The sequence below is a fragment of the Mycteria americana genome, chromosome 7, assembly GCF_035582795.1.
Source record: "Mycteria americana isolate JAX WOST 10 ecotype Jacksonville Zoo and Gardens chromosome 7, USCA_MyAme_1.0, whole genome shotgun sequence".
NCBI classification, from domain to species: Eukaryota; Metazoa; Chordata; class Aves; order Ciconiiformes; family Ciconiidae; genus Mycteria; species Mycteria americana.
In genome coordinates this window covers 17,989,282-18,013,475 of record NC_134371.1, presented here as the reverse complement: position 1 = coordinate 18,013,475, position 24,194 = coordinate 17,989,282, and the positions used below count along the sequence as shown (strand labels likewise).

The 24,194-nt window shown below is 37.7% G+C and overlaps 1 protein-coding gene across 2 annotated transcripts in view; it reads right to left on the bottom strand.

Annotated features, from left to right (window-relative positions):
• Positions 1-2,986: 2,986 nt before the first annotated feature.
• Positions 2,987-24,194, bottom strand: part of SLC9A9 (solute carrier family 9 member A9) — a 250,212-nt gene continuing 229,004 nt past the window's right edge. For both annotated transcript variants that reach the window (XM_075507217.1, XM_075507218.1), the window contains exons 19-20: positions 4,329-4,434; positions 2,987-3,414 (exon numbers count right to left, since the gene is read on the bottom strand). In XM_075507217.1, the coding sequence (XP_075363332.1) occupies positions 3,193-3,414; positions 4,329-4,434 (328 nt within the window). In that variant the 3' untranslated portion in view covers positions 2,987-3,192. The remainder of the gene's footprint in view (positions 3,415-4,328; positions 4,435-24,194) is intronic.

The following is a 24,194-nucleotide window of genomic DNA, read 5'->3' as shown; positions in this document are numbered from 1 at the left end:
GTGTAAGTTATCATAGTGACCTGATATTTTTAGTACAGTGCCTTTTTGGACTGGCTCTGCTGTATAGCCAGGATTCATTCTGCTGCTTCCAACTTTAGCCAAATGCTCTCTGCAGTTCACTATGAAATTTCAGTTATTACTTCTGAAACCTGAAAAGTTTAGCAATATTGCAGATTTCCATCTTTCCTAACATTTTGGCCTTCATACTGAGTATGCAGTCACTACATTTTGACAATATATTTTACATTTAATTTTCCAAGCAGTGTTTTATTAGATTAACTCAGATAGGAAGAATAGCTTCACATTTATCATGAGTGACTTGCACGTTCAGTCAAACACTGTGTGATATTGAGTAGTTTAAATCTCCAGCGTAGGAACTGTAAATTAACATTAAACAGAGTAATAGATGTTGAGAGGCCTTTAAACAGTCATGCAGAATTACTAGTTGCCAGTAATTTCTCCTTGAATATAAATATATTATCTGTTCTAATGTTGTTTTAACTCTCTTGATCTGCATGTCATGAAAAGAATATCTTAAAATTGCGAAATGGCAAGGCTGAATAGTGTAATGCATAATTGAGACTTTTATTGCCGTTTAGTAGAAGTTTCAGGTTTGCTTGCAGCTCAAATTACTAATTTTCCTAAAAGCTAATGATACTTTACTTGCTGAGATGGTCCCAGAGGATAAATACCCATCCTGCTGGGACCACTGATCCAGCCTCTTGATAGTCTTGGCATACAAATCTGACCTGTGAAGATGTGAAGTATGCACTCTTCTGTTGCAAGGGATGACTTTACTGAGTAAAGTAGTCCTTTAAGGCATCCAGGCAGAACAGTGTGGAGCGTATTCACTACAGACTTCTTTTTTTTGATAAACAGAGAATTTCAGACCCCAGAGCTCTCCATTTAACACATTGCACAAGTGTGAGAAATTTGGACATAGGCACAATAAATAAATCAGTAAAAAACCCTGTAGAGTATGCTGCAGGATGCATTTCAGAGTAGAATCTAAGAGCAGAACTGTTGGTGAAGAGCTTGTCATTTCCAGTTCAAAGCAGTTGTGAAAAACAGCTTTGCATCTTCATAATACTGAAGCAGTTTATTGACTTGCATTATAATCTAAGGACTGGGATCTGTGCTTCCCAAGGTGCTTAGGAAGCCTGGTGACATGCACTCAATACTTTTGAAGATTGAAATTGGAAACTCTGGCTACTGAAATCAAGACTGTGTTAGCACCCATCCATGATAATACCTTCTCACTGTGTTGCCACATATCCACCTCACTGCAGTGTGTCTCTACCTGCTTATCCTGCTTCCTGTTATCTTTGCTGTCTCCCACTGCATGCTGTAGGGTGCACAGTACTAGGCCATAAAACCTTACCTCCTTGTCCCTTCTCCATCCCTTCTTGCAACCTGCTGCGCATCTTTTCCCACCTTATGCAGCTAAACAAAGCAAAGCAGGGAGTTGGAAATTCATTAGTTCTTCTCAGAACTTGTTATTGTGCCTGAATATTATTTGTTTTAAACCACATGGGGATTAAGATCCTTTGAGCTCCTTGATTAGTGTTTAGGGGAAAATAAAATGCCAGTTTAAGCTTCTGATCTTTCGTAACAGCATATAAAACTACAGTGTTCAAATTTATGCTTAAAACAGCTGTTCTAGAGTCACATTTAACCAAAAATTAATTAGCCTGGAAAAGAATGACTAAAACTTGATTATATTTAAGTTTGTATTTCAGCTTCTATTTGTGGTGAAATAAAGACCTATTTAGCTTTACGATCATTCATGGAGATGTCTTGATTTTTATTCTTATAGATTACAAATTTCTTGCTTGCTCATTGTCTTTGTATATGAAGAATGACCTTATTTAAAAACTCCTCATGGTTTAACTTTCTTAGTAGGAACATTATCATGCATAGTAAGTTGAAACTTCTGTGGTAAGAAAAGGCACGTGCTCTTACAACAAAAGCCTGACTCTATCCCTGTATTTGCACTACTTAACTGGTATGTGCAAAAGCTGATCTGTGCTAATGCTTGATAATAGTATATGGCAGCTAGCTGTATGTATGGTTGACCAGTTGTTTATCCAGTTACTGCGTTTATGCAGACACAATTAATACTTTCATACCTAAACTCTCCTCTTGTTTTTTTATGTCTAACCACCACTGTCCTCATCACTAGTGTGATATTGAGTGCCCAGCATAAATATGAGAGGTAGATGAATTTATCCTTGGAGCAGCCAGTCTTAAGATATAGCTGCTTTGCAGAAATATTTGAATAGAAACAACTCTCCTTGAACAATAAAAAATGATACAGTCGACTTCTTAAATCAAAGCATACATCTAGAATGATCTTGCAAAACAACAAAACTTTTCCCAGCATGTAAGCTTTGTGTGGTGCGAAGCTATCATGACAAATGTCTTGTGGAATAGCTGCTGTTTAAATAGTGGCCATGCCCATTCAGTGCAGCAATAAAAGGGGGTCTGTTGCTGATTTCATAGACTTCAATGTCTCCTCCTATCAATGTTCAGTTTGTGGCAGCCTGGTGCAACCCTATATGGACTAGGCTATAAGGTGCACTTAGAAAGCAAATGTTGGGCTGGTTGTCAGGAAAAGTCTATACTGTGAGCATGAAGGAGCTTGATCTATCAAGACTGAGATGCTGCAGTGCATGTTTTAAGTATTTTGAATCACATACTCATTGGACAAAATCTTCTGCTGCTTCCTTATAAATGTAATAGCTACTGGAGTAGTAGCTATCTGTGGATCCGTTCAGGACCAGCTGTATAAAAAGTGCTGTCGTCATGTGAGCATGAATATGTTAGGAAGCTACTTCTCTCTATTCAATCTGACTAAAGACTATGAGCAATGTTCAAAGGCCTGTGTATATGTGAAGGGACATGGTACAGTTAAGCACTATCTGAGACAACACATGACTGTAATAGATTTACAGTGGGCTGGCAGTGCCCTACCTATTTTTATTAAAAACTGCTGCAGTCAGAAAACCTGCATATTGTTGTAGGTATATGGATGATGGTAAACTCTTTCCTGGGGGAAGCAGACATTTAGTTGGTAAAATCTACATTTTCTTTGATTTTTATGCTTAGTACATTTTCTAGCCTCTTGTTCATATAATAGTATCTTTTATTTCTTTGTTTTAGTCTTATTTCTTGTGATTAACATTACACTGTTCATGCTAATGAATTCATCTGGGGTTGACCTGCAATGTGTTCAAGCTGGAGTTTGTACCCTCCTAATCCTAGGTCTCCTTCGTGAATATCTTCCTTGCCTGTAGCCTGGGTGGAGCCTGTTCCATCCTCCGCTGGTACTGGTATGTGAGCAGGCGATTCAGAGTTTTCAGTCAACTCATCATTATTTATAATATAATCTGTGTCACCATCCTTCAGTTGATCCTGTATTCAAACAAAGAAAAAGATCAGTGGAAGTGAGACTCTCGAGCAGGATTTTTGTTAAAGCTTAAATTAAGAACAAGTCTGATGCAATTCCACTTTCATTTTATTTCATTATTTGAGGAGGAATTATGAGGAGGAATTAGGTATAGTGGGAGTGAAAGGGTTAACAAGATCGAAGTACTAAGGGCCCAGGTTCAAGTAATGAAAAGCACGGATAATTATAATCAACTGAGTTATAGCTGAGGTGAATTAGCTCCATGCTTTAACCAGGCACAGTGCGTGCCCTGGCTGTGGTGGAGCATCCCCTGCCTTACTGCTGCCTGGGGTGCGGCTGGCTCATTTAAGCTTTGGAGTGCGACAGAGCAGGAGCTCTTGGTGGTGAGTTCCCAGAGACCTGAGGGTGACCAGGAAAGGTTAGTGAGAGGCTGAGAAGCACACATACAACATCAGAAAGAGGGTCTTCGATTTACCCCTCGATTGGAGTCCGTGCATCAATCCGCTACAATTATTTGCTTATTTTCTTCAGGTGTGAATTTACCATCTTGATGTTGATTAAAGCAAATAGTTGCTTACCATGTTCTGCTCTCGAGCAGTGTTGAGAAACATAACCTACCCTTCAGATCTTTAAGATAATTTCAGTGCTTAAATATCACTGATGGGTAGCTGATACTTTCAGCATCTGGCTGACTGATTTAGAACATGTCACTCCTTTGAAGCTTACAGTATTAGTGGCCATTCTTGAAAATGTAGCACTGCACCTTCCAAGACCTCTTCTCCACAGCCCTGAAGAAATTGTGTAATTCTTAGCCTTAAAAGTAACAAGCTTTGGAAAAGGGACTTTGGTAAAGTGTTTCATTGGGTATGGCACGTTTTGGATTACATCTTAAATACAATAAACCAAGCTAGGTACTTACACTATATGCACTGGAGCTGGTCAGAAGCCTGGCAACAGGATTACACCATTCAGGTAATGTCGTTGTGAGAGGTGGACCAGTGTGGGTTAAGATAGGTTTTAGGTATCTGTGAAGCTTGTTAAAGAAATTTCCCATACAGATGTTGATACTAACATGCTTCTATATTACACAAAGAAATTTCATTTTAAAGCATAAGGGAATCACCTAACTGAATGGAAACACAGAAATTACCACTCTTTACCCACCCATTACTGCATGCATTCACCTGTCATCAGTCTTGTCTAATGTTTTTCAGTGACAACAACAACAAAAAACCCCAAACAAAACAAAAACCCAAACAAATCCCCAAAACAAAACCCAAAACACTTGATGCTCAAAGTCTGTCTTGAAGGGTACCAGAACTGGCTGAAGGGGATGTGTCATGGGATACCTAAATGCAGTAGGAGCTGAAAGAGAGGAAATGTGCACTACATTATCCTGTTTACTATTCTCATCTACTGTTTGCTGTAAGTGTGATCTGTTATGCAATTTTAACAGGAAACAATTTAAGATGCAACTGTATCAGCTACTTTACGTAAGAACAGTAGTGAACGTTTTCTTAAACACATATACTCAGCCTTTTGTAAAATCGGTGCATTTCTTCAATAGGCAAAGTATATTCATTAAATATTAAGTTTCTTTATTGCTAGGAGTGTACATAAGTTCTCTGTAATACTTTATTTTCAGCATTAAACGCATTTGTTTTACACTTCATACATCAATGCTCCTTTATATAAAATTAGGTAAGTAAGTTAGGAATGGGCTTTATGCTATTGTCTTGCACCTGTCTTTCCAATCTTTTAATCCAAAAGTGCTTTATTGAGATAAAAGAAAAACTTGCTCATCTTGAGCAATTATATCATCCTTGTATCTGTCGATAACAGCTCTCCCATGAGTCCCTCAAGTTGACTTATCTTCTCTGCTACTTTTACTTGCAAAGTAATTTTCAGTGTTCTTTGGGAAGCAGGTCTGTTGTCTATTTTTGCTGCTAGGGAAAATTTGCTTTATTGATTGTCATTCCACTTTCTTCCCCTCTGCTCCTTTCTCTCTCTTTCTTGCTTGTGCTCGCTCGCTCCCTCCCTCCCTCCCTCTCTCTCTGTGTCTGCCTCCTTAAAGAAAGAAAGGAACAAATGTAAAACTGAGTAGAGTGATTCAAGCTCTGCAGCAATACTGTAGAAATACTGAGTAAGTGGGGCTTAAACCTAACCATTCCAGTTCCTCTTTTTCTTTCACTATTGATTGTTTATGGTATTGCTGCTTTACACACAAAGTACAAATTATGTATCCTGAAGAAACTGTTATGTGAAACATCCTTACCTCGGTTACACATTGAAAGGCTAAATAATTTGCTCTGCTGTCCTCTATACTACAGCCATGGAAGCTGTTCTATAGTATCTCAGTTTTGTGTGTGTGTGTGTTTTTTGTGTATTTTCTAAAAATTAAATTACATCTGTCAGAAGATTGTGTGATTCCTTCATCCAAGGTCATACACTGACTTAGTGTGAAAAATTAATTATGGATCTACTTGGAAAAAAAATTGTAAGATTTTAATATAAATTCTAATTGGAACCATGATCAAGGTGGGAATCTCATGAGATCAAATTGTGTAGGGAAAGTTTAGCTCCTCTTGCTTCTGTAGGAGTAAAATAAAACCAAACAATCCTGTTCTGATCCACTCCCAATCTTATTTTAAACCTCAAGAAAGAAAACCTCCAAAGTGCCAAGCAGTTAAGAGCTATCATTAAAAAGCAATGTATAAAAGCTGTTGATTAGAGTTGTTTTGTTTTCAACACTTCAGAAAAACCTAATTAAAAGGCCAAAAATGGAAGTAGGAGCCTAATTCTAGGTTTTTAATCTTTGGAAATATTTGCTTTGTTAGTACAAACAACTTGAATTGTTTGAACTGAGTTGTCAGACCTAGCATGAAAAATGCAGGCTTGTAATGGAAGTTGATTATACTGATTTCTGTCTGCTCTGTTCTTGTATTCTCTTCCAGAATAAGTAACTGAAGATGAATATTACTCTGCATTTCCTCCTTGATCTGATGATCTCTCAGCTAGGCCTTACTTATAAGCAGCCTTATAACTTTATAATGAGCTCTATAGCTCTCAGTAAAAATTTGACCCATTTTCCTCCTGTGCTTGCATGAAGCCCAGGACCACATCAGATAGGAATAGGGGCTGCATGCTGAAACAGGCAATCTACTTGGCTGCCACAGTAGTCTTCAGTCTTTTGAGCCACCACCACTTTTAGCATAAACTTTTGTGTCTGGTGTGTTTAACTGGTTGCTATGTATGCACACTGATGTTTTTAAGTTGAGTGATGGCTTCATTTTGGGCTGCAACAGGTCCTCTAAGTCCCCTTCCTCTTGTGCTTGTTTGAACATGTTCGTTGTGTATTGTCCATGCGTCTGCTTTGGAGCCTCTTGAGATGCAGTTTAAAGTGAAGACAATCTTCTTGTGCTGCTTGTGATGCTTCTGATTCTGTAATAAATTATTTACCTCTTTGTTCTTTATTTAACTAGTTATTATTTAGTCTACTAAAGGAACTTAAATTGCACTGGCCTATTTTTCATTGTTTTAATAACCTATGCCATAAATGTTTCCTCTTTATTGTTGACACAGTTGCTTTATAGTATTACAGACATAGTCACATCATTCAGTGCAGCATGGAAGAGGAATTCTGATCCATGTGCAGTGCTGGCATTTCAAAAGTATATCAGACATGGGTCTACAGCATTTTAAGGCTGGCAAGAAGTCTTATCACACTCCAGCTCCTCTGGTTGCATTCCTCAGCATCTCCAGGGAGAAATAATTCAAATAGCGTAATAGAAAAAGGTAGATTTTGCACTAAGGCTGCTTTAAAAATTGGAAGAAACTAAGTGTAAAACTCTTAGCATAACTCAGAAATTACTGCTGAACCAAATTCATGCCTGCCTAATTCAGGGATAGAAAGATAGCAGGAAAACATTGTATCAATCAACCCACTTCTAGATTTGCACTTCAGTCCTCTATGGGCAGAACAGCCCACCTGCATGTCTCGGATTCTACACCATACAATATACTCTGTTAAAGAACATTATTAGTATTGTAAAGGTGGTAACTTTTAAGTTGGGAAATTGAATTCAGGATGCCTGTATATGCACACATATAGAACTTTAATCTGTATACAGTGCTGGCACGTTAACATGCCTTTACTTTCATAATCAAATACCAATTTTTCCATTGACTCCCCACATCTCCAGGCTTCTATTCTCAGTTCACATGCCCAGAAATGTTTACTCTGGGTCCCCTCATTGCTATTTGAACATCCCTTTGCTCAGGCAGTTCGTCTTCCCTTGCTACTAGCTAGGCACAGTTCCTCTGCCTTCCTGTCTCACTGACACCAGACTCAACATCTAAATCTGTTTACCCCTTCCTCGTTCCTCGTTCAGCTTCTGTCTCTTCTGAGTCTGACTCATATGATGTTCTTTTCTGTACTGCCCAGCAATAAGCAAAGAAGGCAATGCTGTTGCAGACGAGAGTTGGCAAGTGTCTGAACAACGTAGCCTAAAGTGGAACCACAGGCAGGTTGTTCACTGGGGCTAATGAGGCTGAGCAATTCAAACAGGGGCTGTGGGAGGGTACAGCATGCTCAATAGCAACCGGACCTTCAGAATTTAGCTCTTGAAATTGAAGAGGTTGTTTGTTTGTTGTTTTTTTTTGAAAGTATATGAACAGCCAATTTTTCAGAGTTTCACAATGTGATCTAGTTTAGGCTAGAGTTTCAAAGAAACGGGAAAAGACATCTCCAGGGTAGAATATGAGGTCTTTGTTCTAAGGACAGTGCATTTAAAAATAATCTCCTGAGGATTTATCAGGAACACAACTATGGAATTGCAATGCTTTTAAGATTTCTTGAGGTTTGCAGACTTTTGTTGTGAAGTGTCCCTTTTGTGAACATTTTTATTTAAGTCTGAGTTTGTACATTAGTTATGTCATGAGTTTAATATTACTTTGTTGTATTTATGAAGAACCATACATAAGAAAGGTATCAAAGATGTCAATTCTGTTCGTTCAACCTATTTTCTGTAGTAATGAGAAATGATGTTTTGTTCCTTTGTAGAGTTTTTTGGTTGGTGGCTTTTTTTTTTGAGAATGATTTTGATATTAGCTATATGATAGCCTAAAAAGCAAACATTTCCATTTTGGTAGTGTTTGAGTTTCAAACCATGAAACTTTGATTAACTGGCTAAGTTCTGCATGTGGCTGACTCCTGCTAACACATGACTGAGATTATATGGTTACTTTATACAACAGCTTGTGCGCGTGACTGAGCTGGTGAGGCACAGAGACATCTCCAGGTCTTAAGTGCATGCACAGCAGATTAAAATCACCCGAAGAAGGAGAGGTTTTTTGCAAGAGTCAGGAGGTGAGACTCCTCTAAAGAGGGTGATATTTTCTCATGTACCATGGAAGTTTCTTCAGAGGATGGGGAGCTATCAGTGTAGACTGGTTGAAAAGTGCAGGCCGTGGCTATATTAGATTTAATTGTTAGATTACAGGAATAACAGGTATGTTTTTGAAAAGACCGTGAGATCTACAGTGACTTAACATGTAAAGATAACCTAATCTGCACTGTGCAGAAAGCTGAGAAGGAATCACTAAATTTGGTATAAATGATATTTTAACCCATAATTGTTACTAGTGAATTCTGTTCTAGTTCTTTGTGACTTTCTTCTCTTTTTATGGAGTGGTTTAAAAAAAAAAAAAAAATCCCACTACTGTTGTAACTTAAAATACTAAACAACTGAGGATAAATGGAATCATACTGTAGTCCTGCAAAGCCAAATCATCATGTCTCTTTTTTTTTTTTAAAAAAAAGATACATTCTTTCTGTCTGTCTTTTGTCTTTCTCTGTCTGAGAGCAGGGAGGGTGGATGAAAATCAGTTGTAATAAAAACTAGTTCAATGAGTTCTTATAGGAAAGTCTGTCTGTCACATTCTAGAGCCAGATGTAGTGTCAGACCCAAAGAATTAACTCTGGCTTTTATGCAGACTATGGCTAAAAATTTGCTGCTTTCAACTTTGAAACTGGAAGCATTGCAGAGATGTGGGCAAAATGGAAGAAGTTAATAGAATTGATCTTAGTCAGGTCTTCTTATAGATAAGTAGCTGCAGACTGAGAAGTGGCTTGTTCTCTAGTATGCACTGAGTAAAATGTCTGGGATATTTGCATACCATGGGCTTCTAGTTGTGAGCTCACTGAAGCAGACAGGAAAATTGAGGCATCTTACTCAAGTTATTTGAAGCCTATTATATCCTGAATATAACACCTCCATGCAAAGAAAAAATCCAAGACATAAAAGGAGACTTGCTTATATAATTGATGAGTGGTTAATGCAGCTACTCTTGAAAATAGAACGATAGGGCATGCAAAAGGATAGAAGAATACTCATATAAGATTCAAAAGGAATATATGAACAGGCACTAATGTCAGATGAATTAACATTAGAAAGAGCTTTGGAAGATGCAGACTATGTGAGGCAGATAAAGAGAAGAAGAAAAAACCTCCCTGACATCAGTTGTATAATAACAAGGAAATGATCCTCTAACAAAAAAAACCCCAACCAAAATACAACCAACTAAAAAAAATGCACCAACAGAGATGCATAGGTGTGAGCTACACACACAATGAAGAGATAAGACTATGTTGCACTAGTGACATCAGCATTGATGACATACATGTGACTTTTCAGAAAAATGTGTGTGATTCAAAGTTGACATCATTGGTAGGATTCATGTCCCCTATCTTCAGACACCTTATAGTAGGCTATCTGAAAGAAATCTAATCTACCAGTCTTACTTTATCATCAATAAAGAGAAATGGCCAAATCCCAAGGCAGTTAGTCTCATCCTGCAGTGCTGGAGTTAATTGGAATGAATTGAAACCAGGATGAGTTTCTTTCCCTTTACTGACTATAAAAGAGTCTGAACAACTAGATTAGAGTTAGATGGCTAATAATTAAGTATCTAAAGTTTGGTGAAAAGAATTTCACTTCAGGACATAAGAAAATAGAACCCCTGAGGCAAAATATAGGAAACCAAACACAACATCCTCCATACCAAGGAAACTAGGAGTGTATGAAAGGCATCCATTTTCATAATTAGGAAATACTATATTAAATGTATTTAGAAGAAAAAAGATAAAAGTAATATAAACTTCTGTGTAATAAGTATGGCATCAAAGCCAGTAGCAGAAACAAAAACTTTAAAATCATTAAGCTTGTGAAAACCTGAATGAACATGGAATTCATAAAAAGAAATTTCACCTTGGAGAAAACTTAAAAAGATTTCCTGGTGCGTTTGAAGGCATACAAAATTTCTCAGGACATTGCAAAACTGGTCTACCTGTGGCTTGGCAACAGGGTTTCTTTTCCTGCAGAAAAGGAACTTCTGCACGTGGTACATCTTTAGTGTGATTACAAAACTGGAGAAACTATTGGCATGAGTAAGCTAAATTATTGCATTAGAAAGGATGAACGCTGGTGTGACCTGGCTATGCATAGACCCTTAAGGCCTTAAAAAGACTCTGATGCCAGCTGCCTTAGATGAGATCACTTTCAAGCTCTTCACATGAAGCGCATTTGTTGTATAAAATGCTTCAGCCCTGGTGCTGGCAGAGGGAACGGATGTAAAAGAGCGAGCAAGTTAGCAGGGATTTCTGCACTGTGTGGAAAACTGTTTCATCAGAATGTCCTTGGCATCACTATCTGCCCGAGAAGTATTCCAGAAAACAGATGTGTGAAGAATGAGGACTGGCACCAGTTACACGCCTTGCTAATGACAATCTAATACCAGTGGCACCACAAATCTAATAATCTGTAAGATGCAGGTAGAGTAAACCTTAAAGATTAAATGCAGTGAAGTACAACTACAAATTGGTTTTGATCAAATGAACTACTTCAAGCGCGTCATAAAGGAAGAGAGAAAAGGTCTGATCCAAATAAAGTGAAAGCTATAAAGCTTTTAAAAACCTTTCATCAATAAATTGTATTGGGTACAATGAACTTGCACCTACTAAGACAGGTACTGAGGATAGCAATGGTCGTAGTGCCTCTATCCTAGGAGAGGAGAACTTGGGGACCAGGAGGGTGGTGGAAGGAGTGGGTAGCAAGAGTAATGTGAACAAGACTTTCCAAACAAGATGGGCATCATTCTGCTCAAACTAAAATACTACAGTGAAAGCAAGGCAATAAAATGGCTGCTAGAACTTTGTGAGCAACAGCTGGAGTAATATCCTTGCTATGGCACTCTGGTGACATGGATTGAGAGCTAAAGCCAGTGCACCAAAATTGTACTCAAATAGGAAAATAATTATTTGGCATTTTTTCAGGAAGTCAGATCAGATATTTCATCATTACATAGATATAACAGCACAATAACAGTTAAAATAGTTCACAGACCTGTGGAGACTGTTTTTGACAATCTCCAGCTTCTGCATTGCCAAGGTTCAGAGGATGCTCTCACAGTTATAAAGGTACAACTTGAAAGGGAAATATGAACCCCTATGAGAAAATACTGTAAAGAATTTCTTTTCTTGTACAATTTTGTTGAAGGATGAGCTATGACCATGGAGGAAGGCTTGGAGGAACAATGTGTCTTATATTCTGATGCTTGCTTGTGTTTGTAAAGATGCTGACAAAACCAGAGAAACAAAAATGATAATTTACATGCGCTCTCTCTCTCTCAAAAAAAAAGGATGATCTGTATAAAAATAACAGAATCTCTCTTCTTCTATTAGAAGACTGTGGAATAAAGAGTTAAATGAGGAGATGGGTGTCATGCCACAAGGGAAGAGAACAGTAGCTCCAAAGAAAATGAAAATTCTGAAAAAGTTTTTTGAGGACTAGTTGGCACAGTAGTGAAGACAGACCAGAGCGCTATTCTCTTGGCCCAGTATGAGTGTACAAACAGAACTATGATCAGGGATGTGTGTATCCCTATAGAACATAAAAGCAGGGCACCAAGGTGACCTGTCCTGGCTGAAGCCCATGCCAAAGCTGACAGCAACAGGATAACATACAATGTATTAATGAAATTATATTATTGCTTATTTGTACAGTTGTGAGAAACCATACTCATTCCGGATATGGAAGTAGATTACAAACCAGTGTGACAAGATCAGGATGTGGTTTAGCACTTTTGTGGAAGAGTATTTTACTCAGTAATGTGTTGTACTTCTGGCCAGTTAGGTAATAAGTAAGAGGCACTGGGAGTGACTTAAAAAAAAGCAGTCTTTTAATCTCCCTATGCTGAGCTGCTGAGAGCAGGATAGCCTTTGTAAAGCCTTGTTAATAGAAAGCTTGTTTAGTTTAATATATCCTCTGAGAATCTCTAGTCCTGTGAGCAGATTGGTCCAAAGATTATGTCTTCAGATTTTCCCATGTGTAACCTATGTTATATGCACAGTTAACTAGCTGGATGAGGTTGGAAGTCTCTAATAGGTTTGTGAAGAAAGCACATTAAGAAGTGGAGGGCTCAGTGTTGAGGAAGGGAAGATATATTGCACAGGAATAGGTTCTGCTGTAATCCAAAGAAAGCAGCCTTCTGGCAAGCCAGATCTTTGTTTTTGTAAAGATACTTTAAAATAGAGAAAGACCAGTTAGAAAACCCTCATGATATAATGTTCCCTAAGAGGTATGCAAATTTCAGTGCAAAGAACAATTGAGGATAATGAATTATGGCAGATATCTTAGCAGAAAAAAAAAAAGATTTTTACTGAACAAGGATAATAGCAGCTTTTATACTGCTAGGAGTGAAAGAAATGTAAGGTATTTATCCTAATATTACAGTTTAAAATTCTAAATTGGTAAAACAGGATATGTTGTTTAGGAACAGTGGCAGATTAAAATAGCAGTACAGAGGATACATATTAAAAGAGATCAAACTGCCTTTTGATCAGCAGAGAAGCTTTATATTTGATAAAACAGAAATAGGAGAAACTAGTACTAGATTTCCAGTTGGGATAGTTCATCTCACTGCTTCTATCACCACACTAGTCTGGATCGGGATAACCAAACTCTTAATATCTGTCTTTGCATGAAAGGCTTTTCCTGTGAGTCTGTGAATGCTCGAGAAAAGTATGTTGAGTGAGGACAGTGTGCTGTGATGGAAAAAGTTTGAGACACATGGGGCAAGGGGAGGGTGGGGTGGGAACAACATAATTTTTTTTTTTTTTGCAAGTGTGACAAGTGACTTTTACGGTTTGGTTAGAAATATAGTTGGGCAAAGGTGAAAAAATAAGATTATTTTTGCTAGAGTGAAGATTTGAAGGGGATATAATTATGCAAAGCTATGGTATTCCAGATGAGAAGCCGCAATGAGAATTTCTAAGCCTTTCTTCTGTTTTACTACATTTTTAAAGGAATGTGGGAACTTAATGAAATTAAAGGGCACTCACTTTCAGGCAAAAAGATAGATGTATGATCTTACAGCAGGTATTCGAGGTGCAGCAATCATTGCCTGAAGAAATCATGGAGCCTGTGATAAATGGAAGTGTAATCTGATACTGTAACACAATTACAGCTGTGCAAGCCAAAGCAAGGGGGGTGCCAGAACTTAAGCCTCTGGGAGGGGTGAGGGAATTCCCCCACTTTGTTCCGTACAACCCACAAGATGTACTTGGAGGGTTTTCTTTCTTCCATCTGCTGCTGGAACATCAGCGTGATGGTAAAGGATCTGCCACAGTATGAGGAAATCTGTGCCCTTGCAATGTTGTCATTGCTGTGTTTGGCTAAAGTATAAAATGCTTTTATAATGATTTTTAATGCATTATTTTGACGTGTTATTAGAGATGTTGCAGGTATTAGTCAGGCATTGGTTTCAGAGAGGTTAAGCCAGTCTCTTAAAGCTTGCCTACCTCATTTCTGGCAGTTCATTATCTTTCCAGTGAAAGATTCTGGAAACAGATTAGGAAAGACACTTTTGTTTTAATTTGGCATCATTCACTTCTATTTATTGGCGCAATACGCTGCGCACATGAACCAATGCTGGTACTGATCCAAACACAGGCAATAATAGAAGTGGGAAAAAGTACAATGCAGCATGAATGAGCATGAGGTTTTCTCATTCTCAGTGTTTCATTACAGATGGAGAGGTCAGCTATTGGGGTTTCAGTCATGAGTTGCTCATAATACAGAAGCTAGCTATACTATGCATGAGCAAGTGTAGCTGTTCTGTGAATGTGATTTCGTTAAGAAACACATTCATTGAGATCACTGCTTTTCTTTTCCTTTCCCATCTCTGACAACTCCTGCACTCAACTCCTAATCCAGGTCTGTTTTCAAAACTGTTTGCCACTCAGATTTCACTCTAATAGCTTGTTTCCAAATACCTTCACATTTTAATTGATTTAGACCTAGGTTTGTATTCAAAAGCCTAACTCTGTGCGAACTTATGCTCAGTTTATTTCCTTTTTTCACAGCTATTTTTTTGCTATATAAAATTGATGTAGTCACTTGTTTCAGTGAACTTTAAAATTATTGCTTGGCTGTTGATGACAGCTTGGTTGGATGACAGCATTTGGATAGCTAAGCCCATTAATCTGTTTTACCCCTGTGAGAGAGCATAAGAAGGAATTTGGCCACTTGAAGGCACTTGATTTCTCCAAGTTCTTCCAAAATTTTGTTGCATGTAGAAGGGACCTGTTTTCAGCAGTGCAGTTAACTCACTCCAGCATGTTTACATAGCTCTGCAATCGGCTGTGGAAGGGAGGCAAAGCATGGTCCTTTCTTCTTTGAGGCTTCAGCTTTCAGGATTTATGTTAGCAGCCTTGCTTGCTTTGGTTTCCAGGAATGCTTATGACTAAGACCTGGCAGATATCAAAATGACTGCTAGGCCTGCGAGGAGCATGGGTAGCCTGGCCCTATAAATAACCGATCTTCTGCAATGGCATGGCTAGAGCTAATTCAGTGACAACCAGAGCACTCTAGTGTAGAGGGCAGAAGATCAAGCAAAGAACTGAAATCTCATCTGGACCTGTATTTCTCAAAGTATGAAAGAGCTTTGAGCAGCAGCAGGTATGACATGCCTCCTGCTTTCCATATGAGCTAAGGCAATGGACCAGACTCACTGTGTGCAAACTGCAAGAGTCCTCTAAGGTGTTTGAAAGTGGAAATCTGAATTTAATATAGGTTAGGTTGATTTGCCCTTCTAACTGAGGTGGTGTCAGTTATGTGTGGTCTAAGGGCTGAATTATTCATGCTGAATATTATAATAAGCTCTTGTCTAGAGCTTCACTGTTAAGCCTCCCAAGGCAAGGCATTCCTTGGCATGTCAGCCAGTGACTGAGGTCATGTAGTCCTTCGAGGCCCTGTCGAACAGAGGCATGCAATACTGCCACAGGCACCTGAATTAGTAAGGCTTTCCAGTACTCTGGTATGGACTGCTACATCTAGATTTCTGTCTTGTTAATTAATAATCCAAATTGAAGGTCACCTGTTTTTTTATTAGGAGGATAATAGCCTCTAAATTTTTTTGAATCAAAATCCATGATGGTACTTTTAAAAAAAAAAAAGGGGCAAAAAAACCCCCCAAAAAACCAACCAACCCAAACAAACCCAAAAACCAAACACACACCTCCCCCAACAAAACAAAAAACCCCCCCAACTCCCAAAACCTATAGAAAGGTTTCTAAAAGGTTTTCAAAAAAACTCCCAAAAAACCTGTAGAAAGTGTGGAAACTTAAAACATATTGCTAAGCTTACTGGGTATCTTAGCAGTAGCAGTCATATTTTTGAGTTTACATATTAATGAATTTTATGTAACACTGCAGTATAGAAATGGCTGGCATCAAGATACGCTCTTAGAAGACACAGAGCTTGCAGAAATGAGATGCCTGAAAGGTTAAATTCTTCTAGAAAAAATTAAAAAGAAATAAGAAAAGGGTCAAATGTTTTGGTGTTGCCAAAATTGGAAATTATTACTATCTTGCACTAGACGTATTTAAATTTTCAAGAAATTATTTTAAACTAGACTACACTTATCTTCACCCTCTTTACTGTGGAATCTGAGGACTAAGTATCAAATGAGGACTAAGTATCAAATCTTAATATTGCAAACTGTCAAAAATTAAAAAAAAACAAAACCAAACCAACCAGCCCAGCATTAGTGAATCATAATTAGTTTAAAATCACATAATATAAATTTTAAAAGTAAACTCTTATCTTCTGGTGTTTGGTACTAGAAACCTTCTCCAATCTCTGTAATATAGCCCTTGGAGATAGACCATTTTAGGCTGTATTTGGAACTTTTTCCCTGTTGCTTTCAAGAAAGAAGAGAACTGTAACACAGTGACAATAACATCTATTTAACCTACATATAAGGCTGTTGAGAATGGTTTTTATAGAAAATAGATCTTGTCAGACAAATCTAACTTTATCCTTGGATGAAATTACAAGTTAGATAAAAATGACCTGCATTTAATAAGCTTTGTTAAGGCATTTGGAATGGCATTATGATAAAAAATTAGCTCTCTACAGTACCAATAAGACATGCATTAAATTGATTAAGAATTGGCTGGTTGACAGAGCTGAAATAGTAATTGCCAGTGGAGAACTGCCATGAATTGGTGAATGTTTCAATGCAGGTTTTGGAGGGGTCAATAGAAAATTTGTTATTCAAGAATTTCACCAGTATGAAATTGCTGATGATAAAACATATGGATGATGCGGACTAAATAGTGATAAGGACAGAGCAGTCATGTATACATACCTTGATTGCCTGGTAAGCTGGTCTCATTTAAATATATTTCCTCTATTTGCATTCCTGAAAACAAATAAGCAAGGAGGGCCAAACTTCCCTGCAGTGCTTGTGGGTGTAGTGACAAGACTTTTCATGAGCTCTGAGGAAGGTGATGCATGCAAACACTGAGCAGAGAATAAAAGTAGTATGCCAATGCTTCTGTATTAGACACTAGTGAGGCCAGTGCTGGAATACCATGCCCAGTGTGGTGGTCCATGTTTTAAAGTGGTTTTCAAAAAGTTGGGAAGAATGTAAGAAAGAGCCCCCTCATTCTTCCCCAAAAATACTAAAAATAAAGGAAAAGGTAAACTAGTGACTTAATGAACTCTTTAAGTACCTTTTCATGAAAAAATACACAATACTGGAATGTTTTTGTTAAAAAAAAAAAAAAAAATTAATACAGGCAATAAGCTAAATCTATACTAAAAGACCCAAACCAGATGTTTTGACAGTGACTAACCAGTGGAAAATATTCCTAAGGGAAGTAATGAACTCTCCATTGCTGGTATTTTCTGATCAGGAATGGATACCTTCTTGATACCTGGTATCCTTTAGCTCGCACAAGTTTCTGAAATTAATACAGGATGAAATTTAAGAGTCTGATGTCCAGGAGTTCAGACTTGATAATGTAAAAGGCCCTGTGCAGCCTAAAACTTAAGCTTTATGAATTTAATTAGTTAACACCTTAGAAGCCCTTTGACACCAGGAAAGTCATAGGAGTGCTCACTCAATTCCCTCTGGAAAGATAGTTGGCTTAGTATCTGAGAAATATTTAATCTTTAAATTAAGCAACTTTTTTTGTATTTTCTTAATTTCTTATGTGCCTAGTTGTCCCAGGTTATATCGGTGTGACTACACTTGCTAAACCCTACCTTTCTAGTTACTTAGCTCTGCTTCATTTAGCTTGCTAACATTCTGTGGAAGAAGCACATCATCTAAGCTCCTCTTTGTTTCTCTACCAGTGGAATAAGTATTTCATTATCTTTGGGTGTGAACCTGTAGTTCTTGAATGAGTTTTACAATACTGTATTGGCTTTGTGCTCAATTATAATCATTAGCTTCAAGTTTGTCAACAACAGGCTGCAGAGGACACAACTCATTTAGCATCTTGAAAATTTCTGTGTGCAAGGTGTTTAGAATTAAAGTAATTTTTATTTTTTTAAACTCCTGTCTCCAACATACATGAATACAATTACAGTAATGAACTATTCTCTCTTATTCTGGAAAAATATCTCCAAATCACATGGAAGATCTCATGGAAATTGGCATCGGTTCAAACATTTGTCTATCTCTGCAGAACTGTTGTTAGTATGCTGTGGCAAGGCATTTGATGGTGCATAGGGAAAGCAGTATCCCAGCCAGGATATGATTAGTGATGGACAGCTTTCAGAGGGGGTTGGGGTTTAACCTGGCAGGCAGCTAAACGCCACACAGCCATTTGCTCACTCCCTGCCGCCAGTGGGATATAAGGGGGGAAGTAAAATTCGTGGCTTGCGATAAAGACAGTTTAATAGGACAGAAAAGGAAGGGAAAATAATAATAACGATAAAAGAATGTACAAAACAAATGATGCACAATGCAATTGCTCACCACCTGCTGACTGATGCCCAACCAGTTCCTGAGCAGTGGTTGCCACGCCCCAGCCAACTCCCCCCAGTTTCTATACTGAGTTTCTATACGTCATATGGTATGGAACAGCCCTTTGGCCAGTTTGGGTCAGCTGTCCTGGCTGTGCCCCCTCCCAGCTTCTCACTGTCAGGGCATGAGAAACTGAAACGTCCTTGACTAGTGTAAGTACTACTTAACACACTGGAGTTTAGTTGTTGCTATCAACATTATTCTCATACTAAATCCAAAACACAGCACTATACCAGCTACTAGGAAGAAAATGAACTCTATCCCAGCCAAAAGCAGGACAGAGGGTCAAATGTTTATTCTGCTATAGGTGTCACACACAGAGGTGTCCTAGGCAATAGATACCTTCAGTACTGTCACAGAAGCTGACTTAAAGCTGTGTTAACTAGACTCAATCTTCACAAACATCATGATGACAAATGTGTATGACTCGTGAACAGTAGTAAAATTACTGGGTTGTGGCAGTATCTACAATGCTAGTTTTGTGCATGGCCCTATATCACCCTGGATAGCTGGGACCATCCTTGCTCTATGCTGTGTCTGTCTTCTCTCCTGTGCTATCCAGTTCCTATCCTAGTGTTTTGCGCAGCTGCTGCTTCTCCTGGAGAAGGGCTGCTTTTTCCTCCTTTCTGCCTGGCCAGTGGTGCTACTTCCTCTGCCCCCTAAAGAGCCAGAGCAAACTTGTGTGTGATCAGCTGGGGGTGTCTGGACCTAGGAAAACAGCAGCAAAGAAGGAAGCTGTGTTGGGGCAGGGTGTTCCCAGTGCCTCTGCCTGTGACAATTTCTCTCCCAGGGACAGATGCTCATCTTCTGGGGAGTTAGTGAGATACAAGAGAGAGATACTAGGTATGGTCTCTGGAAACCTGATTAGCTCCTTCTCCAGAAGGCTTAATAGTGTGGCAGTAGCTGGTAGCTAGCGTGTGACAATTTGTGGGTATCAGTATCATGAAAAACTTAAATGAGGTTGCCTCTCCTTAGTTTCACTTCAGCAGCCCTGAGGGAACAATTTTGTTTCATCCATTTGGATCTTTGGCGTTGCCATAATCCAGATGAGGGATTGACACCTTTACTAAAAAAATATTTTTTTTGCCTCTATAACTAATAATTTTCTTCCAGAGCACCATTGGAGCAGCTGCCTCTGCTATTTTTGGCATACACACCTCTAGACTGCAGACAAGAGCTCTCTGTTTGCCCCTTCTTAAATTATGATTTTCTGTATCTGAGTGTGATGGTGGGTGTTATTCTGTGTTCTGTCACACTAGTTCTTGACTATTGCACATCCAGGAAAGCTCTTTTTGATCAATGAGGGACTCAAACTACAATTTCTGCGAGACGCTAAATTAACTTTTATAATAGAAATACCTTTGATTTCTCAGATGAAAATGTTTCTGGGTTTAGATGCCTGACACTTCAATGAAAAGTCAGAATTTTCCAAGGGCATTTTCATTCAGTTGAAAGCTGCTTTTTCTTTTGAAAACAGTTTTGAGGGAAAATGTTTGACCAGCACAGTTAAGGCCCCACTATATGTACAAATACAGCTTTGTCTGACCTAGGATAGTAGTCAAGGACAGAGGATTATAAGTATTTTGGGTTGAGGATGGCTATGTAAGTCTGACCTCAGTACTAAGCAAAGTCTTTGAACACCTTTTGAAGGAAAAGGGTAATCCAAGGACATGAAATTGCATGGAAAATTAGATAAAATGCAATGTGTTTTTAACAAAAGCCAATTGTGTCAGACTATAATGGTATCTGTCTTTGATAAGATAAATAATTTGCTAGACAAGGTTGAAGTAACAGATCAAATATATATGTAGGTTTAAGTAAAGCATATAAGGTACATTGCCTCATGGGAAAATATTATTCAAGAAAGAGACAAAAGGGAATAGTACGCATTAGAAGATAGATAAGAAATTAATTTCCTGTTCAGCCAGCTTGGGTCATCTTACAAAGGGCGTTTAAGAATGGAGAGAAGCTTTATGGGGTGTGCCTCAGGCCTTAGTCTTGGGAACAGTTCTGTTACATATAAGTGAGGTTGATGCATAAAGTAGTGTTCATAAGCAGATTTCATAAACAGGTGCAAAACAAAACCAGGATGGTGTCACGAGTACTGAGGAGGATGAGATTACTCTACTTGAGCAAAGACATAATCTTGAGGACAGCAATACTAGAAAGGGAAGAAATTTAATAGTATAAAATAGTCAGGTACCTAGTGACTAATAAAATGAGAACACACTGCAAGACATTCTTGTTTAATACATTTTTCTCCTTAGCTGGCAAGTCCTTATTTTTATATAACTGGTAACATCACTTTATACAGCAAGGAGAGCTTCTTAGTAGTTGCAGTGCAAAAGCAGCATGGATTTGAGTGTCAGTAAACAGATGCAATTTGCTCAAGAATTGCTTAGATAAATTACTTGGGCACAAGGAAATTTGTCATACCTCAAGAACAGCTTTTTGGGATGTTTCTTGTAATTTGTAGATTTGGTTACGTGAAGATGCCACTTAAATAACATGGACTTATGTTTGTTTGCAACCCTGTGGATGTGTGTGCCAATATATTCACAAATTCTCTTCTTTTCAGTGGGGGCCATCAAGCATTAGAGTGGGGAAATGGAATTAATTTGATCCATTAGGCTTGTGACACATTTTTAAAAGCAAAAGCATGTAAAAAAAAGTGTCAGTTTGTTTAAAACCATTTGATAACAATGTTTTCCTATGTTTCAAGTTTGATTCTTGCTTAAATGTTTGGCTTGAATCTTATTTTTATTCTGATAACTTTGCCAAGTGTTTAATTACTAACTGCTCTTTGCATACTTGTCATTAGAAACTATACTCATAAGGTATAATCATACTTTACACTTCTGTCAGGCACCATATTTCAGTGCTTTACAAATATTACTTGAACTGTACAAAAATATACCGTCATCTGAGTTCAGGAGATGGGAATCCTAGTTCAGTCAATGATTGCCTTGTAAATGCATTTTTCAGTTTAGTAATCCTGTTTTACAGAACGATAACGTGATATTTGACCTACTTGACAGGTATGTTGTAATCTGCTCTGTTTCTGAGAATTTATTAACACAGCGCGCTCTGGTTCTGATTTAAAGTATCTTTAAAATATCTTCAAAAAGAGTTACCATTTGAAAAGCGGAGGCTTTTGTATCCATAGTTCAAACTCTAGATAAGTAGACAGATTTTCAAAACAACGTGACAGTTCTCACCGAGTATTGTGGCCTGTAATGTTAACTATTTTAAATTCACACTGTGGTTGTCCAACAAATGAGTTTATTTCTTTTTTTTTTTAAGGGGCTATGTTTTAAAACCTTGGTATTAGTTATTTTTGAGACTGAAAGAGACTTGAAACTGGAAAAAATGAAGATCAAAAGGAATTAAAATAGGGTGACTTTTTATAAAAACATAAGGTACTCTATCATTGGAGTGACTTAGTTCCAGTTTGAATGCCAAGTTTTTAATATCACCATCAGTTATGCTGATTTACAAAGTAGACAGAGGTAAAATAAGGCAGGTAGTATAACACTTTGGCAGTCTTAATCTGAGACAGCATTTGAAATGAAAATGTGTTTAGATGACAGATTCATATGCAGAGTATAACGATTTGTGTCTTTATCTGCAGTAATGCCATCAACCTAAATAAACCTGAAATTTATTCTTGCTCATCTCACTTTACTGAACTCTTTAAATTCACTTTACTCATCTGACTTTTGCAATCATAGGTCTCAAATAGCTTAATCCTAAACCATTCTATTGAGAAGATGGTAAGAGGCACTTTCTATTAAAACCTCTAAAAAATGTTATTGGCACAAGTAAGTGTTATCTGATTAGATCTTTTTCATGAAGTCAGCTCTGACAGCAAATTAAGCTGCATGTCATGATAAGATTACATTGTCATTTAAAAAAGAAAATGCCCCCTCCTTTTGAACTGTGTGATGGTATAAAAGAAATGGAACAATACCAGAGGTTCGAAATTAGCAGTAATAGATACATACCTAAAGGAAAAGGATGGGGAAGGAATCATACTGCAATTTGAACTCCAGTTGGTCATAATTGTTTACTTCAGCTTCCTTATTGTAAGAGTTCATCCATTGTGGCCATTGAGCCTGCTTGTTCTTAAGTGATATAAATGGTACTTGGATACCTACGCTATTATTTTAATGTTTCAGCCAGTGTTGGCAACAGGTTGTGTGTACACACTGAGGAATGGTATTTGACACATAATCTGTCTTGGAATTAGGAAACAATCTGAGCCTTGAATAAAAGCTAGATGTCTTTAGCTTTGAATCTTTTGGCCTGTTTGCAAATGTCTGTTTTGTATTTTGTTTCCTAGTATTTGCATTCAAGTGCTTATGCAGTGAACAAAAAGAAGCATCTTTTTTGTGCCTTACAGCGATAAAAACAAGAGCAGCTAGGCAGATGTCCAGTAGCATTAAGGCTACTTTAGAAGTTATATTTCTGAACTGTTTTGTTGGTTTTGATTTTTGAGCCCTTCTGTAAGAATGGATCCACAGTATGCGGAGTTTACAGGCTTCCACTTTTTTTAATGGATCATGGAAAAGAGTCATTAATCTTAGTTAATGTGGGTTTATGTATATACCACTTAGGTTGTATCCAGCAATTTTCCTGCAAATGTCTGAACTTTCCTAATCAATAATCTTCGTAGGGTTGTGTACAAGATACTCTTTTGGACCTGCTAGAAATTATGTGAGATTTCTCAACTTTTGTTAATTTGTTTGTGTCCTAGGGAACAAAGTCCTGAGTTGCTGTAAATTTGCTGTAAAGTTGATTTGATGCTTCATCCTCTGTACTTGCTGACTCCTGAATTAATTAATGCAAGTTTGTTTAGGTTAATGGTATTATTGCAGATGAGTAGACACAAATCATTACACACAGCATATGAATCTGTTATCTAAACATATTTTCTTTTCAAATGCTGTCTCAGATTAAGACTGCCAAAGTACTATACTGCCTGCCTTATTTTACCTTTATCTAATTTGCAAATACTTTTACAAGATGCTCAAACAAAGATTTACCAGTTATGTGTTATATTTTTTTAGATGTTGCAAATGATTTCTCTTTTCCTACCAAAACAAAGATGAAAAAGGGAAAATTAATCATTGATCAGCAATTGTAAATGACAAATTCCAGAAAAGTGTGTTTAACAAGAACTTAAAATGAAAGGGCTGACCCTTAAAATTCAATTTTCCTCCAGCCAGGTTACTGTTCAGTGATGCTGTCTAGCAGGAGGAGAAATTGATTTCCTAAAAATCTGTAGACTATGCTCAATAATCATAAATTGATGGTTTTTACCATTTTTGCTAATAAGGTAATGAAAACAATACTGGAGTGATATTAGAAACTATGGAAATAAACTGTTGTGTTAAACTATTAAAGG